An 18,769-nucleotide genomic window follows, 5' to 3' on the forward strand; every position below is an offset into this window, starting at 1 on the left:
TATTTAAAAATTACCTCACATTATCATCAGCTAGCTAGTTAGCCAGCCAGTTAGCATCCGCTAACACTATATATTTTTAAAAGGTAGAATTTTTTTTGTTTTTTTGCATGGTTTATTAATACATTTTTATATTTATTTTGGCTTGTCTTTTTTTCAAGCTAAAACATGCTTGTACTCTGATTTTGCTGTAAACATAAAGCAAATGGCTTTCTCAGAGTGGGGGCATTTTACCCAACCTGTGGGGTAAAACCATAGACTGTAAAAAAAAAATATGAGCGTAGTGTCCGTGACGTCACCAGGATTCTGCAGAGCAGTTTTGAAGTGTAAAGTAGAGACGAGCTGGCCGTTGCCATCTTGGCAGAGCGTCATGGCCGGATAACAGAAAATGGGCCAAGAGGCGGGACGGGAGCGGAGCTGAGGTGACGCGATGACTAACAGACAGCAGACAAATGGCTATCCACCTGTCACTCAAAGTGGCCACGCCCTTAATTATGCAGAACGTTAAGGCTTTATAAAATGTAAACGAATGAGTTATAAAAAAAATCACCCCTCACAGTTGTCATGCAGGGCAAATTTAGCAGTATAGACCAAAACCACTATTTGTACCAGGCTGTAAACATTTTTTTTCTGCTGTAAAGTTGGGCATTTTAACGTGGGGCATAAATCCTCACATAACCCCATAATAATAATACATTTCATTTGTACCTGTGCTCTTCCTACCTGCATAACAACTTAACAAGTAGGAAATATAAATAAATTATCAGTTTGCACTGCTTAAGTTATGAATTATATATAGATTAATCCTTATTAAAGGTACTGAAGTTACCTGAAAATACTAATACGGGAGGACGACGGGAAAGAAGGGTAAAATACGGGATTTTCCCGGCCAAAACGGGATGCTTGACAGGTATGTCCTCTGAGTCCGCACTTTCACGACGTAATGCCGCTTTGACTGCCGGGAAGAAGTCCGCTGCGTAACCCGCACCAGTGCGGACTCGGCAGAAGTGCACATCGAGGGCGCATATCGGCCGCAAAGGGGGCGCTCGCGAGCACCCTTCTGAGACCTAAAATGACAAATGAGACACCCTGCAGTCTCATGGACTTAACAGACACGCGCGCACAGCGGCCTTTGTAAGTCCACAAGACCGAAAGTGCACATGAAGTGTGCCATTTGGGACAGGGCCATAGAAACTTCCAGCAGGTGTGCTGAGGCAAACTGGAACTAAACAGAACAGCAGCCCTCCAGACAAACCGACTTTTTGGGACTTTAGCTTAATCACCGTATCCCCCAGAGTTAGATAAATTCATACATACTATTCTCATATCTGTGCGTGTCATAACTCTGTTTGACGCACCCACCGCTAGTCTAGCTTAGCACAAAGACTGGAGGTAAGCAGCTCCATCTAGCCTACTGCTTAATAAATGACAAAATAACGCCAATCATGTCTTGATTTGTATAGTTACATCGTGTAAGACGACGGAAAATGAAAAGTTTCGATTTTCTAATCTAGATGCCTAGGAAGTATTCTCTCATTGCGTAATAATCCAGGAACTTTTCTCCTGTACTATGGGCGCAGGTGCAGCAGCGCAATGATATTATGCAGCGCCTGAAAATAAGCTAACTTCCGTCAACAAAACCAACGTGACAATCCCTTGCACAGAGAGCGCTGGGGACTATTTTCATGCCAGAAACCAAATCCTGCTTTAAAGTGCTAGAGCATTTAAAGCGACAGACAAAAAATGCAGTGCGCACTTATAATAAACAGAATGTTATCATGCGCTGGTGTGGATGCAAATAGTTATAGTTCTTGTTGTGAACAGGCCGTTAAACAAAATAGGCAAAACTTGACAAAACATTACATTGTACAACATGGCTGACACACAAATGTCTCTAATGCACCTCACTTGAGACCTCAAAGGAGTTTTTTGAATGGGACCCAAAGAGATAAGATGGATCCAGACTACACAGAACAAACACAAAGCCTCCTCTGACCTGATATCAGCTGATAGGTTCCCCTGTTGCTATCTGCCATCACTTCCTTGTTCTGGATGTTGCATCTGATGATCAACCTGCTTTAAATAATGAACCGTCTGAGTAAAACACACATGGCACATTCAAATAGGCTCATAATCAGTGTAGTGTCTAGTTCAAGCATGTAAAACAGAATGCTACTGCTATCTTTCGCTAAGGATAAAGGTGTGTTTGGGGTGATTTTTCAAGTGTGTGAGCTGCAAAAATCGTTTTAAATCAGAATTTTGTATTGGTTTCCAGTAAAAAATATCCTTTAATGCAAGATAAATGTGATTATCTATAATGTGAATTAAGTACTGATAAGTTGGTATAAATGCATTCAATAAATTTAAAGTGTCTTCATTTGTATTTTAATCACACACTCTTGCATGCAGTCATATGCAACAACATTTTTGGCCGAAAATATGAATCTGCTGGGTACGCGGTGCGACCCCCGGCCCAGATCTGAATTTATTAGCACGTCGGCCTGTGAATTGGCCGGGCAGCGTGTTGCGACATGCACCGAACAGCTGGCTGCCTTTCATTTTTACATTTTTCCTGTTCATTCCAACACCAGACAGTGTGAAACATAAAACGCTGTCAGATACCATTCATTTTCTCTATAACAGCCTCTCTTCTCTCCATGCCAGGGCCTTTGAGCATGGTATAAGGATTTCATGTGGAAAAGTTACGTTTTATGCAAAACCCGGTCTCTGTGGTTCTAAGAATACATATTTTTTATTATTTACAAATATGTCCAACATTACTAATTTTATTCATGAATCATTCTATTAAAATTAGATCATTTAAAAATATACCATTGTTCATCCATGATACATTACCTAATATTAAATTACATTTAAACATTTATTTTGTAGTTAACTTAAACTTACTCTTATTTTCTTAAGTGTGTGTTAAAAATTAATAATATTGATTTGAATTGAATTAAGTAATATCTGTGGCTCTTGAAACAGATCAGTTTAAGTCTCCATTCTTAAATATTTTGAAAGAAATTTCACAAATATATTAAGTATATTTTAAATAAATAATTGGCTAAATTCAATTCGAAAACTAAATTCTTTTAGTGAAAAAAAACTTAAATATAACTGCAAATTTTAGATAAAATGAACTGTTGGATTTTTTGCAAATTATTTTATTATTCATTGTAACTCAAACTATCAAATAAATTATATTTTATTAAGATAACTATTACTGTAATATACTAAGCTTCTGAATTAAATTCAGAGTGAATTAAATGAATTAAAATTCATTAAATGAATTAAATTCAGAGTGGTACATGTAGTTACTTAATATTATGCAGTAATTAAATATGTAATTACAGTTTTATAGCATTTATTCATCTAGTTTAATATTTGTTTTTTATTAGTTACACATATTTGTCCAATATTACTCATTTGATTCATTAATCATTTTATTATGCTAAAAAAATACTATTGGTTATTGTTCATTCATGATCATCCACGACGCATTACATAATATTAAATTATTTTAAAACATATTTATTGATTTATTTTGTAGAATTATGTATGTTAATTAACATCAACCTAGAATAAAAAATATTGTTCATTGATATGTAATTTTGGATATTTGATTGATTTCATATTATGTAGGCTATAACCTTATTGGAAAGAGTTAAGAAAATGTTTTTTTTTTTTAAATGTTGCTTTTATTCTAGACCTGGCATGTTCTGTGAAGGTTTCATTTTATTTTAAATTAAAAACAAAAAGTGGCTAATTTTAACCATAGCTGTTATTAATAATCAGTAGTTACATGTACACTGTAAAACATATTGTTGGTTTAACTTAAAAAGTAAGTATCCTGGTTGCCTTTTATTATTGTATCTGAACCACATAAAAAATTGTATAAATCATGAAAATAGCACAAGTTGGCATGTTTCACTAATAAAACACACCTAATATGCTTACAAAAATCGTTTAATAATATTTGAATAAAGGTATTTGATTCTCAAAAATGTTCATTGTATTAACTCAATTTTTTTATTTCATTGAACTGAAATTTTTAAGGGAACCGGTAACAATGTATAATTATACTGTAACCTTAAAATAAAGTGTAACCTGTTGTTGTTATTTTCTTTTTTTTCTTTCTCTGGTGTTGGTAAACACTTTATGGTTATAAAAAAAAAAATTCTAAAAAAAAAAAAATAGATTAACAAATGCTCCAAAACACTGCAAGGTGTTTCCTATCATGACATCATTACACTCTAAAAAATAATTCAGTGGCTTAGTAAATATCACAGTAATAATAAACTTTATTAACTTAATAAAATCTCTCAATGTCATTTACTTGATGGTTTTAGTTAAACATACCAAAATAATTGACTGAAAATCCAACAGTTAATTTTGTCTAAAATTTATAGTTGTTTTAAAGTTTTTTTCACTAAAATAATTTAGTATTCAAATAACCAATTATTTATTTTAAATATACTTAATACATATTTAGTGGCTCAGTGGTTCATGTAGGTTGTCTACAAACCGAAAGGTTGGTGGTTCAATCCCCGGTTCCACCTGACCAAGTGTCGAAGTGTCCGTGAGCAAGACACCTAACCCCAGCTGCTCCCGACGAGCTGGATGGCGCCTTACATGGCTGACATCGCCGTCGGTGTATGAATGGGTGAATGTGAGGCAAAAATGTAAAGCGCTTTGGATAAAAGCGCTATATAAATGCAGTCCATTTATCCATTTACATTTGTGAAATTTATTTCAAAATATTTGAGAATGGAGAATTAAACCGATCTGTTTCAAGAACCACAAATATTACTTAATTAAAATCAAGATTATTAATATTTAACACACACTGAAGAAATTGAGTAAATTTACTCGATTAAAACAATGCACCCCTCCCCCACCCTCTGACGCGACGACAGCTCGACGGTTGAGTGCGTGCGGATATTTGAATTCTCCTCAGTCACCAGAGCAGTTTCTTTCTTCTCAGCGTAGCAGAATTGGGGCATTTCCTCTGTGAAATTCAGGTTTGTATGTTTTGTTTTATCTATATAATCATTACTGTGCTAAAAGGCATTTTATTTAATTAAAAAAAACATACAGGGACAGTGTGAGTCACCTTAAGTTAACGTGTGGCGTTGGTCTTTGAAACGCCTGCTGTGTTGCTCAAAACACACAACTTTATTCGTAAAGATAATGAATTTGGATGATAAAATCTTATTAAAACTGGGAACTGTTTGTTTATTGTCAGGTTATGGAGTCTGGCGCCTCGCAGCATCTTTCAGCTACGAATGAAAGGCAGGACAGAGGTCTCAAGTTCAAAGTCCACCCGCAGACCGCTAATGTTTGTCCATCTCAGGCTCGAGAAACAGCGCTGATACGGTGGAAATGGGATAACAGACCGGTTGATTACACTTGAATTACTTTTAAATGTTTAATTTTTACTTCTAAAATGTTTGTTACATGAGTTTAAATGTTGTAAAATAACTGTTATTCTGTCAAAACAGTAATATATGCTGTAACGTTAACGTTATTGCTGTAAGTTACTCGTCGACAATAAAGGCCATGTCAGTGTGTTTGTGTGGACTGTGGAGTATTTTACAAAGGTTTAGAGGAAATTAAAGTTATACTATAAGTACAAGTTAGTAATACTCATAAATAAAAACAGTTCATATTAGTCATAAATATTGGTTTTTAAATGCTTTTTACCCATTTTTTTCTACTTAATTGAATTTGTTAATGTAACAAATGCAGTTACTCAGATCTACTTAATTTTTTTACTTACATTTACTCAGTTCATATGCTGTCTATAATTGATTTCACTGCTTTAAAATGTACTCAATTTTTTTAGTGTAAAAATGTTTCACCAAAAAAATTGAGTAAATCATAGTATAAGTTTTTAGAGTGTAGTTAATGTTCATTCAAATAATTAATAATTATAGTTATCTAAAACTAAAGCAATAAAAACCTTGTAGCTTTTTAGCTTTTAATTTTTATTTCAGTATTTTTAGTTTCAGGAATATATATATATATATATATATATATATATATATATATATATATATATATATATATATATATATATATATATATATATATATATATATATATATATATATATATATTCCATTTCAGCTTACCCAGTAAACATTGTTATTTTGACAAAAAAAAAAAATTAAATATAGAACTGAATATTAAACTGAATATTTTAAGAAAATGTTGTCTTTTCTGCTGAGCTTGTGGAGTTCCTTCTCAGAGGTCCATCATGGTTTGAAAACACTGGGACTAAAGCATTAGTCACAAAATGCCTCAACCAATGGTTTAGGATTCATTGTTACAGAAGCTATGTTGTCTTAAGCGGATTATGTTGACATACTAAACTTGTTGGCACGCATTGATCACTCCAGCAGTGACGCTTCAGTTATTCCCATTTGCAGCTCCGTTGTTTTGTTTCCAGGTCCCCTTCCATGGTAGAAGCCCGTTTTCTTTAGTTGGAGATTAGGAATGAGATAACACTACCAAGCAGTGGCAAATTTTGTGGGTGTGGATAAAGATAAGGATGAAACATATCTAAATAAATCCCTGTGAAATCACATTTATGAAGAGGACCATAAAACTCCAGAAAGTGATGAGACAGAGTTGGAAGGTGAGAGATGGATTTGCCTATGACAAATCAGACAGGAAGACAAAGAGTGAGGCCAGAGAGTGTCAGCGGCTCTTATCACACGGAGCAGCAGGGAGCCGTTTATCTATTGTCCGGAGGTGGCAGCACTGTGGCCGTGACACGCACGGTGGAACAATTAACTTGCTGGCATTTCGTCTTATCTAACATAACTCAGCACTGACAACATCTTTGGCCACAGCTGCTGCAAATCATTAGCTATCACTGCCATCCGAGCAACGAAAAGGAAAATAAAAGACTTGCTTGATATCCAGCATTGTCCCTGTGTGTGAAGGGATGGACCGTTCCTAAACTCTCGGGGACATTATTGACCACTGGTTCAATCAGGTTGACATTAATCTTCTATGCAAGTACAAGTCAAGTCTTTTTTAGAAACAAGCTATATTTTTATAATCTGTAGTCTAAGACTTACAAAACACTGAAGTACATTTAAAAAATTTGAAAGTAACCTTGATCTTTCTTGCATTCTTTTGCCATCTTCCCATAGTGCATCCTGGTGGTGCCATGTGTTCCCCAGGCAAGCCCCGCACACGCACCTGTTGGTGCTTTCGGCGGTGGACAGGGGTCAGCATGGGCATCCTGACTGGTCTGCCGCCATGCAGCCCCATACGCAACAAACTGCGATGCACTGTGTATTCTGACACCTTTCTATCAGAACCAGCAATAACTTCTTGAGCAATTTGTGTTTCAGTAGATCATCTGTTTGATCGGACCACACAGGCCAGCCTTCCTCATGCATCAATGAGCCTTGGCTGCCCATGACCCTGTGGCCGGTTCACCACTGTTCCTTCCTTAGACCACTTTTGATAGATACTGACCACTGCAGACCGCGAACACCCTACAAGAGCTGCAGTTTTGGAGATGCTCTGACCCATTAGTCTAGCCTTCACAATTTGGCTATATCATAATTTTAATATTTAGGACTCCTATACGTCATAGAAAATGTTTTATTTTCACCAATTCAGCCATCTGTGGGTTAAGTTTTTCGCCATCTTAATCTGGCAAATTGTATCAATCATTGTGAGTCAGTGCTAATTTATGTGTCTCTCACAAATAAATACAAAAAGACTCAATTAAAGGTCCTGTGTTCGTCCCGAGAGAAAAAAAAATGCTTCATTTAGTGTTTAAAAAAGTTTTTTTTATTAGTGTTTCATTGTAAAAAGCACAGTCTATATACAAGAATAAAAAAAACTTGACATTGTGTTTTTTGTGGTTCATGATGTGTATTGACAGCCATATCAATAAAGACCACAACCTGCGATTGCTAGTGCTTTTTTACATGTTAGTCCTTCATTTCAACTCTTTTGCTGTTTTACCAGGGTAAAAGTCCACTTTTAAGAGTTCCTTCTATTTGCATTCAAGACAAATGAAGCCGTTTACAAAAGCCAAACTGGAGTCGTCCTCTGGAGTTTTCTCATTTTTAAAAGCCAGCTAAATAGTTTTTCACAGTATCTATTCAAAACTGTTACGCTTTAAATTCAAATTCATACAAAACATTGGTACAATTTTAATGTAAACAAAGTGTTAAAAGAGCATCTAAAAATAAAGTCAAATAACAACAACAAGGTGACAGGCGAGTACACAATTATTATAAACACAACCGCATAGTCCCATCATTTCAAAAAATAAAACTAGAATGACTGTAATGTTATAAATAAGAACTACAATTTCACTTGGAAGCTACATGTAAAAGCAAAGTCCTTCACTTTTCAGACTCTCTCCAGCCTCGAGCGTTTCGACCAAACTTATAGACAAGTCTACGTCCATCCACCCGTTCCAGGATCTCTCGTTTATAATAATACCTTTGGAGGTGAAAACAGAGAGCGATAGAAATGTGAGTAGCTGGGAATACTAATCAGAATCCTTGAAAAAGTTGCAAAACTTTAAGGAAAATGTTACCTCATGGCTCGACTGAGTTTCTCGTAGGTCATACTGCTGTTATTTTTCTTCTTGCCCCAAAGCTGAGCCACAGCTTCCGACTTAAGGAAGCGGAAAACCCCCTCGGAGCGATCCTCCCATTTGATTAGGCCAGGGTTACGCTCGGGGTTCAGGAGGATGTCTCGGATGAACTCCCACAGGTGCGTCCCACGAGGATCTGTTGAAATATGAGATCGTATGAGCGTAGTGAAATGAGAAAACCAAAGGAATCTAAAGCAGCTTCAAGACTTGAAAAAGCCAGAGTGCCCGAGGTTTTGGTATGTGCTGCTTAGTCAGGTTTTTCAACGACAACTTTCTAGTGAAGCTCAGGACACGTTAAAAAACCTTTAGGGAAGTAAAATCATAAAAACCTGTCAACTTACTGTGTCTTTTGACTTGTGACCGTTTGGGATCTGAAATGAGAAAATTGAAACAAAACTATATTTATTAAAGAGACAGCTCACATTTCCTTTTATACAATGGGAAATTTGGTCAATAATAACTTCAGTTTGGGCTTTAAAACATTTTTAATAGCTTTCAAAGACTATATAGTGCATGAGTCATATGATTCGAAAGCTTAAAAATGGGGGGATGTATTCCAAGGCACGTAGCTTCATTTCCTATCTTCTTAGATACCTTCATCTCAGCAATTTTTGAAGGCAGCATAGATGTATCCTTCGCTGCATTCATTGTAAACCTTAACGCTCACAATAATTCATTGGTTTGAGTACAGCCAACTCAAATTAAACAAATTAGTTCAATAAAATTTACTTTTATGAGTATTTCTCTTTCACAAAACTGACACTTTTTAAGTAATCTGAATTGTTTCATTGTTTTGAGTTTTATGAACTTTTCATTTAGACAAACTTAAATTTAAGTGAAACTGGGCATGCTTTGCCATGACACTCAAAAGGGAGAGGAAATGCTAAAATTAAATGTTGTATGATGTTTTTTGTTCAAGATTAATGTTAAGTGGGAGATTTACCATCAGGGTTATGCTTAGTTTGAGAACAGATATATATTAAATTATTTATATTGCTGTACTAATTTAGCAAGTGTTAGGCTTTGCCAATTATTTCAAAGCATTGTGTTATCAATTAGCAAGGTAACATCAGTTTCTACTACTAAAACTATATCAATTGAGATTACATGTACATTTTAAGTAATGTGTATGAGTTAGCTTACTTAAATATTTCAAGTTAAGATACATAATTAAAATGTATGAGTACAAAATAAAACTGCATTCTGCTTACTTAAACTTTAAATTTCTTAACTTAAAAATATGATGTAGCTGATTACGTAATTTTTTTGAGTCTTGCCAACTTATTCAGGTTTCAGTGTTTGCTTTCCATTTTGTGACAGTATTGCTAAAAATAAAGATGGCGACTGAATGGTGCAGTTGGTGCTCAGTTTGTATAAATGTACATGTTTGACCTACATTTGTAATTCCTAGCGAGAAATTAGTACTGTAGTAATTAAATATTCGCTTAGTTTTCACTAAAGCTCTCTCCAGTTTGTTGTAGATAAGTTCATGAAAGTCAGCTGCCTAATCTTTCAGATGCAGCCATGGGGGCAGTAGTGGCCTAATGGTTAGAGAGGTTCGATTCTTGATACCGGCTGGAAAATGTAGGTTGGAGTGAATGAACAGTGCTCTCTTCCACCCTTAATATCTACTACTAACCCCAAATCGCTCCCCAGACGCCACAGTGAATAACTGCCCACTGCTCTGTGTGTGCGTGTCCATGATTTGCAGTGTGTGTGTTCACTACTCACTGCTTCTAATGTGTGTGCACTAACTTGCAGAGGACAAATTCAAAGTATGGGTTACCATACTTGGCCTTCACATCACTTTAAGGGTAATTTAATGACCTTTTGTAGTCCCATTACTAGTTAAAACAGACCTATTTATGCATTTATATGTATGCGTTTGGCAGAAGCTTCTATTGAAAGCGACATTTTTATCTGTTAATCCATTCCCTGGGATTTGAACCCACAACCTTGTTGATGCACTAATTCGATTTTATAATCATCAGGATAATTGAACAATAAATGTAAGCATTACCCCTATACCATACCATAATATATTTCATAGAGAGAAAGAAATACTCTTTTTAGGATTAGCTTTAGGACAGTTTAAATTAAGATTATTCACCTGGACTTGAGGGAGCTGGTGAGGTCAATATGGCGTTGGGCTGGAATGAGCTTTTGATATCAAACATTTCTGAGGAAAGAGGAAATATGACACGATTTTGTCAAACCATCAGATTAATATATGCACGTATAAACACATGTCGTCTTGGCTTCATAGGAAATATGTAGATCACATAAAAATCTTTAAAAAATCTTCAATGGATTTCACAGGTACCTGAAGTGCTGTAAAAGCTGGGTTCTTCCTTGAAGGGGAGCAGTGAACATGGGAAATCTGCTAAGAAAATTGATGCACTTGGTTACAAAATGGTGAAAAGTCTACAATTCTTTCAAGAAAATCAGTAAACTCCATTTTCAGCATCATATAGGGCTCCATGTTAAAAGCCACTGGAATTATGTGAGATTTGTGCTAAAAGGATTTGAATGAAGTCAAAAGCTTTGTGTGTGGTAACTCACCCTCTATTTCTGTTTTAATGTCCCCGGGTATAAACATATCTGTTTGACCATACTGACCTGTGAGAAATTTAAGAAAAAAAGAAACAGAAATGAGTGTCTGAAAATGTCTTTAAAACAGAGTGCATGTTTTGCAACGACTATCATCAAATTTCCAAGCCATTCCCGCATCATGTTGTCTTAAACCAGTTTAACTTGCTAGTATTGCTCTCACATGTCACCTCTATAAGTTTGTCTGGATTTAGTCATACACTGTAATGGAAACTGCAACAAAATTATAGCACTGACTGTTTATGAAGCTGTGGGTCTTGTTAGCAGCACCCTGGATTCATTATGCTGTAGCATAGTACATTGATATGTACAATCCATTTCATGCGTTTCTCTAAAACATTTTCATCAAAATATCTATGGGTGCATTTTCCCATGAAAATGACTTTAAAAAGAAAAGTGTAAAAAATGGAAAGCACAATTTCCATGTACTATACCATAATGTATCCAAGAGGGCCAAATGCTCAATGGCTAGAATATTTCCAAGCTCATACTTGTGAGAATTCACTAAAACAAACAAAACTTTTTTTCAAGAATGCTTCTAGTGAATAAAATTGGGATTCCCAAATGACAAAAACACACTACTCGATGGCAAAATATTTTTGGTCTTTCTACCTTTATTTTCATAGGACAGTCGAACCACTAGACAGGAGAAAGAGTATGGGATCAGAAATAGAGCACGAGTTGGGACTCGGGTCATCCAAAGTACTGTTGCACCATGATTGATGATTCTCGCAACAACATTCCTCTAAAAAACAGTCAAATCTAAACCCTATCTGTACCCACACAAGCCCAACCCTTATCCCTACCTCAAAACTCCTAACCATAACATTCTCCGCATCAGAAGGAATCAAAGGGAAACTTCTGACTGTGACTTACAAGAAGTCCTAACCCAAAGTCAAATTAAACCCAACCGTAACAATCTGATATCTGTTTGATAACATTGTTTATCCAGGACCAACAAGTTTGTTGATCCAGGAACATGTTCTACATGACATCTTACCATTCCACTTGAGGTCAGTCAGGCTCTGGAAAAGTATAGATCCTACTGATCCGGCCGCCCGGGTGAAGTCTTGGAAGCTCATGTTGCACAGTTGCCTCCCGTCAAGATCAAAGTTCTGGAAGGGAATGCTGGTGGCGTCAATTTGGTGCATGTCCAGCGTTTGTTGGAGCCATTCCCACACCTGGTACTTGGTCCAGTTCTGTGGGTGGAGATCCTGAGACCAGAGCCGGCTTGTGTAACTAGATGTTACCATGGAAACTGGGGATGCAATTTGAAACAGAATAGTTTCAAAAGGGTTTAGCGCATATATCCGCTGAAAACTGGTTTATGCTGGTTGGCGTTGATTTCTGGCTGGTCAAGTGGACCAATACAGCCACATTTGACTAAAAGAAAGACTTTCTGGTTTATCTAGAGGCACAGGATTAAGCTACTAACTGGACTAGGATAAAGTGAAACGGTTCTATGCTGTTCAAGATGGAGGTTCAGCACAATCCTTGGTTGAAGTCTTTGCTAAAGCAGGTTGACTAAGGAAGTCTTGCTGGTTTAGCCAAAGCAGAGGTCTTCAACACTGCTCCTGGAGACCCACTGACCTTCAATGTTTATTTCCAACTTTCTTCCACACACCTACCTATGATTTTCAAGCAATCCTAAAGATCTTGTTTAGCTGGTTATGGTCTGTTTGATTGTGGTTGGAGCTAAACTCTGCAGGACAAGTGGGTCTTCAGGAGTTGGGGTGAAGACCTCCAAGAGACTAGCATCACATGTGGGGAAATTTAGATCCAAAACATAATGTGCTGTTGAACAGCTGAACTAATCTTTTCTGCGGTGGTGAAACTACTATTTATTTCAAAAGATTCAGTTACACACTGTAAAATGTATAAATAAAAGTAGTGCACATGGTTTCTAGATAAGTATGAATCACTTTCACTATCTGTATCATGGTCCCCTGTGCATGCAACTGATAACCTGGTAACTTCAGCAGTGACTGCTAGAGTAAATGATTAACCTGTCAGAAAGAGTCTCAACTGATTACCGATAAACGAAACCTACAACCTTAAATCGCAACTGGAATTACACTGGATGGCAGAACAATCATAGATGCACTTTCTTAGACTCCTTACTTCACGGTGTTTCAGAAGAGAAAGAAATTTACCATCAGCACAGTTGTAGTGGGCCGTCCAGGAAGCAGGAAGCTGGTTGTCGACACTCACAGTAGCTGGGATACTCATGACACCGCTGGCCTGAAGGACCATGATACAGTGCTGTGGAATACAGGATATGGAAAAGAAACTTTATTAGCTGTCACACAACCAGATATGTTCTACAGCTTTCACCCAATGCAACTTTGGAATATCAACAGGGACTAGAAGAGTCTAACTTGTAGCCTCTGACAGAAAGTTGATGCCTTGTTGTTTTTTCCTGGTGGGAATTAACCCAACAACTGATTTTAGCCCAAAGCCTTATATTGCACCATCAAAACTCCCTACAGCACACTAGACAACATTCTTGTAATGATAAACATACAGACATCAAAAAATGACGTGTAATTGAAATACAGGCGTTATACCAGTTTCCAGGTGTGATCAGTAATGGAAAACAAAGGTCTTGTATGTTCAGAGGGGTAAAGGGAGGGGGTGAATGTTGCGTGGGTGTCCTTCGTGCCACATTCAACCACACATGCAGATACATTTGCACAGGAATGTGTTAGTGTGTCTAACTGCTTTGCATACATAAAGGTCCACCTGTCCTTCAGTTAAACAGTTAGATCAATGGTGCAGTCATACCCTGTACCATATGAACTTCTGTCAGCATTATACAAAGCATTTTATTTTTAAGTAATCTGTCAATGTGAATGCATGTGTGTTGTAAGTTACAGGTCAGCTGAAAACTACTGCACAAGCATAATTTTGTTTGACTTTTAAAGTTTTACTGTAAAGTTGCTGCCCTTAAACATCCAAGTTGATTGTACTTAAAAATGTAAGTCATTTCAACTTAAATTACATTAAACTCACTTAAAATGAGTTTAATGTAATTTAAGTTGAAATTACTTTTTAAGTAACCTCTATTCAAATATTATTAAAAGATATTGTAAGCATATTGGGTAAATGTGTGGGTTTTATTTGTGATGATGCAGTGAAACATGGCAAATTGGGCTATTTTCCTGATTTATCACATTTTTTATGTGGTTCAGATACAATACAATTTTGAGTTTCAATTTGCACTCAAATTTTTAATTTCAATAAACTCAAAATTTTAAGGCAACCTGGTTACTTACTTTTTTGAGTTAAACCAACAACATTTTTGTACAGTGTAGGAGCTTATGAAAAACATGAGCATGATCTAATCTTGATCAAGTATTCTGAAATCGTCGTTTGACCTTTATAAAATGCTATTCTGATATGATAATTAATAATAATAAGCATTTAATTATGCAGCTTCCAATGATAAATCCAGTGAAAAATCTAGGTTGGTTGATGGGGCAAGAGATATGCTGATTATAAATACACTTTTAAAATACACATACAAAAGTATTTTGTGCCATATTTGTGTATGTTGTGTATTTTTATGCTAGCATTTACACTGTTAGTTTAGCAATATGCTAGCATAAACCCCCTGCAAAAAAACATAATAAGTCCCAATAAAAAGTGCAATTTTTGTAGTGCACAGACTTACTATTTATGTAGCTTCTCAAATCGTTCCTTATGATGTTTCATGATGTTTCTTTATGAACTATTGGATTTTCTAATTTTATTTGTGGGATCAAATGAGAAAAATAAGGGTAACACTTTTTAGTTTAGAGTCCAATTCTCACTATTTACTAGTTGCTTATAACTAGGAAATTGGCTGTTTATTAGTACTTATAAAGCACACATTAATGTCTGATTTTGCATGATCATATTATTGGATATGTTGATCCTTGATCTTAATCCCTTAATCCAACATAAACTCAACAACTACCATAGGCCTACTAACTATTAATAATTAGGAGTTTATTGAGGCAAAAGTTGTAGTTAATAGTGAAAACTGTACCCTAATCTAAAGTGTGACCAAAATAAGATATACTTTTATCTTCACTATAAGTTTCATTGCTGCAAAACAAACAAACAAACAAACAAACAAACAAAAAACAAACAAAAAAACTATAAATGTAACCCTTATATTAACATAACCTATACTCAACTACAACTGTATCTCACATGACATGGATCACATGAGCTCCACTGATTGTAGAAGAATCAGGATGCTGCTCATTTGCACAAATTATTGCATTGCTTGACATGCCTAAATCATATAATCAATGTCGACTTCCGCTCAAGTTGTTATGTCCGGTCGTTTTGACGCTTCGAATCTCCCCTAAAAAGGGCCCCTAAAATCAGATAATGGTCATAATCATACAGAAAATATGTAGGGTATAAACATGGGATGAATGCATGATGCACAACATGGTCAATGACTTTGTCAACTAAAAAAAAAGTGATTCAGCAGGGTGACAGTAGTAATATAACTTAATAACTCAATTATTTACATGGAGTTTATTGACATTCCTGGGAAAGCTTGTGAACCTGTTTAGTTTGATTTCTTTTCAACTGTGGAAAATGATCACATGCATGTAGGTTACAGTGCTGTATGTGAACAACTGTACCCGTGTTGTCTGCTAACTGACTTCCTACTTGTAATCTGACCTATATTTGTCTTTTTATAGCTCCAAAAACGACCTAGCACATCATTTTATGGGATGTTTATAAAACTGGAGGGAGCTATGCCAACAGTAGATAATGTTCACACCTAAAGCAAATAAAGGATATTAGAAACTTAGCATTTGTATCGTCCTAAAAATACTTCAACCACAGTTTATAACCTAAGCTAAAATTAACATTAAATGTAAATATTGTATTTATATATATAAAAAAAATGAATTTATGAAAATATGAATGTACTTTTTCAACGCACAGATCACGCATAAATCAGAATCTTTACCCAATAAAGGTTCATTTGTTATCATTAGTTTATGTATTTACTATGAACAAAACATTTGTTACTGTTTTCCTTAATCTTTGTTAATGTTAGATAATAAAAATACAGTTGTTCATATTTATTCATGTTAGTTCACAGTGCATTAACACATGTTTAACAAAACTTTTGATTTTTATGTATAGTAGTTGAAATGAACATTAACTAAGATTAATAAATGCTATAGAAGTATTGTTCATTCTTAGTTCATGTTAACTAACTAAAGTAGTTAACCAATGAAACCTTGTTAAGTGTTATAACTTCATAACTAATGAATTGCTCTTTGTATTTTTAACTGGAAAATCAGGTTGCTAGTTTCTTTCCACTATTATGAAACGCATCTGATGTATTCCATCTCATACTGGTGTGTTACTATGGTGATGTCTACTGTAATGTATGAGGAAAAGAAATCTATAAACACATATTTTGGTGTTTATGACATTCCTTACTAACTGACTGAACGAGCTGGGATACAGCTAGTAAACATTTCCTTAACCTATCATTTACAGAGCAATAGAGGCCATTGACACTCAATTTGGATGTGCTGTTTTACGCCATGCAAAAGTTACAGAGGCCCCATAAAGTGTTTAGACACTTTCACATTTAAAAATGTATGAATGTCATTACATTGCACTACATAAAAATAATCAAACCAAATGGCATCTGCATTCTGCAACAAATTATGCTTTTCACAACTAGTAAATTCACATTCTCAAGATTTTTTTTACAACTTTAACCAATTTAGTGAATGCATAATGTCAGTTCCACTAAATTTGTTTTTACTGCAAGGTGTCCAATTCAATTTTAACAGTATATTGTTATATTTAAAACCTTGCTTTTTGTAGATTAACCCAAACTCTTAGAAGTCTTTTTAAAATTCATTAGTTATTTGGGTAACACTTTCCAATAAGGTTTCATTAGTTAACTACTTTAGTAGTTAAAGTAAATGATGACAACATATGTTTTTACATGCAATTTTTTTATTTATGTTACAAAATATCCAACTCATTTTAAGTGTAAATGTAATTGAAGTTGAAATGACTTAAACATGCAGGTTGATTGTGCTTAACATTTTTAAGTTGCCGCCAAATATACAATTTTTTTGTCATTTCTACTTAAATTACATTATACTGATTTATACAAAACAGTTGAAAATTGCATTTTGATAGGTTATACAAGATTCAACTAGTTTTTTAAATCAGTATAATGTTATTTAAGTTGAAATGACTTAACATTTTTACAATTGTTGATTGTACTTAAAGCAACGTACATTTTTAAGTACAATCAACTTCGATGTTTAAGGCAGCAACTTAAAAATGTAAGTACAATCAACAATTGTACTATTTTTAAGTCATTTAAACTTAAATTACATTATACTGACTTATACAAAACAGTTGAAAATTGCTAAACTTATTTCAATAAGTTATACAAGATTCAACTCGTTTTTTGAGTTAAAGCAATGTAAAAGCACGTTGTCATAACTTATTGATCATCTAATTTTTTTAACATTGTATAAAATAGTTCTTGATTTTGAACTTGTTTAACTATCTATGTTCAAAAAAACCTCAGATAATGCTGCATGCATGCAAGTTAATGTTTCAGCAAATGCCGAGAGAGTCAAGGCAAAAAAGAAATCTAATTATTTTTTCTACAACTATTGAATGTCTCTTGTTAAACTGAACTGATTTGCATCATCATCCGAGACTATCATTGAAGTGCATCAGTGAATGAAACCTGCTCCGCAGAGAATCAAAGAGAATTAAAGTGTGTCATATTGCTCACCAGAGATGTTGAATGTGATCCAGATGGACTGCCACTGGTTGAATATTAAATGTTTCTTTCTTCTCTCTCTAAAGTTTTCAGCGTCTGTATAGGAGAGAAGATTTCAGTTTAATGGAGGGACTGCGTTGTGTACCTGTGACACTGTTTAGGCCTGCCAAACTTTGGTGACAGAGTGTGACCTTGTTCACCAATGAGGATTTTTGTTCCGTTTGCTTCCTGTTTCTTTGATTGGCTTCTTTCAGGGCAGGTAGGTCATTTGCATACCGTACTGTTGTAGCAAGTCACTTTCACTATGAACACACTATCAGTGTCTATCTCTCTCTCTCTCTCTCTCTCTCTCTCTCTCTCTCTCTCTCTCTCTCTCTCTCTCTCTCTCTCTCTCTCTCTCTCTCTCTCTCTTTCTCTCTCCCCCACACACTCACCCACATGCCTCAGCGATCCTGCCAGTAATGAATCTATTGATGTTTAACAAGAACTGAACTATCCAGTTGTCCTTTTTGTTTTAACGTCATTTTCTTGTTATGTTTATATGAGTGACAATTAATAACAGAGCCTGAAAACAAAAAATCTCATTTAAGACAAAAATTATATTTTTAGCATTATTTTCATGGCAATTAAACCAATAACCCTGCCAAAGATTTCCCTGGAATCATCATACTGTACATTTAAATTCAGTAAAACAAAAAAATATATTTGTTTTTGGCATTACTGTAATGAGTACTGAAAACAAA

General features: G+C 35.1%; 1 protein-coding gene across 2 annotated transcripts; it reads right to left on the reverse strand.

The window, feature by feature from the left end:
- Window positions 1-7,799: 7,799 nt before the first annotated feature.
- Window positions 7,800-18,243, reverse strand: ehf (ets homologous factor). 2 transcript variants are annotated; one of them, XM_067436225.1, is made up of 9 exons: window positions 18,039-18,243; window positions 13,399-13,507; window positions 12,246-12,503; window positions 11,198-11,254; window positions 10,959-11,018; window positions 10,746-10,814; window positions 8,977-9,006; window positions 8,576-8,771; window positions 7,800-8,478 (listed from the first exon to the last, which is right to left on the reverse strand). In XM_067436225.1, the coding sequence occupies exons 2-9, from the start codon at window positions 13,496-13,498 to the stop codon at window positions 8,379-8,381; spliced, it is 870 nt and encodes a 289-aa protein (XP_067292326.1). In that variant the 5' UTR covers window positions 13,499-13,507; window positions 18,039-18,243; the 3' UTR covers window positions 7,800-8,378. The 2 variants fall into 2 exon arrangements, with proteins under 2 accessions (XP_067292326.1, XP_067292327.1); XM_067436226.1 differs by having other exon boundaries at window positions 10,959-11,015; window positions 18,039-18,242.
- Window positions 18,244-18,769: the final 526 nt, after the last annotated feature.

The sequence above is a fragment of the Pseudorasbora parva genome, chromosome 25, assembly GCF_024679245.1.
Source record: "Pseudorasbora parva isolate DD20220531a chromosome 25, ASM2467924v1, whole genome shotgun sequence".
In the NCBI taxonomy this organism is placed as follows: domain Eukaryota; kingdom Metazoa; phylum Chordata; class Actinopteri; order Cypriniformes; family Gobionidae; genus Pseudorasbora; species Pseudorasbora parva.

Excerpts from the sequence above, each read along its gene's own strand:
- ehf (XM_067436225.1), bottom strand. The coding sequence starts at position 13,498 with ATGGTCCTTCAGGCCAGCGGTGTCATGAGTATCCCAGCTACTGTGAGT. Across the intron at positions 12,504-13,398 it reads CCACTACAACTGTGCTGATG|TTTCCATGGTAACATCTAGT; the intron begins GTAAATTTCTTT and ends TTGCATCCCCAG. Across the intron at positions 11,255-12,245 it reads GACTGACCTCAAGTGGAATG|GTCAGTATGGTCAAACAGAT; the intron begins GTAAGATGTCAT and ends AATTTCTCACAG.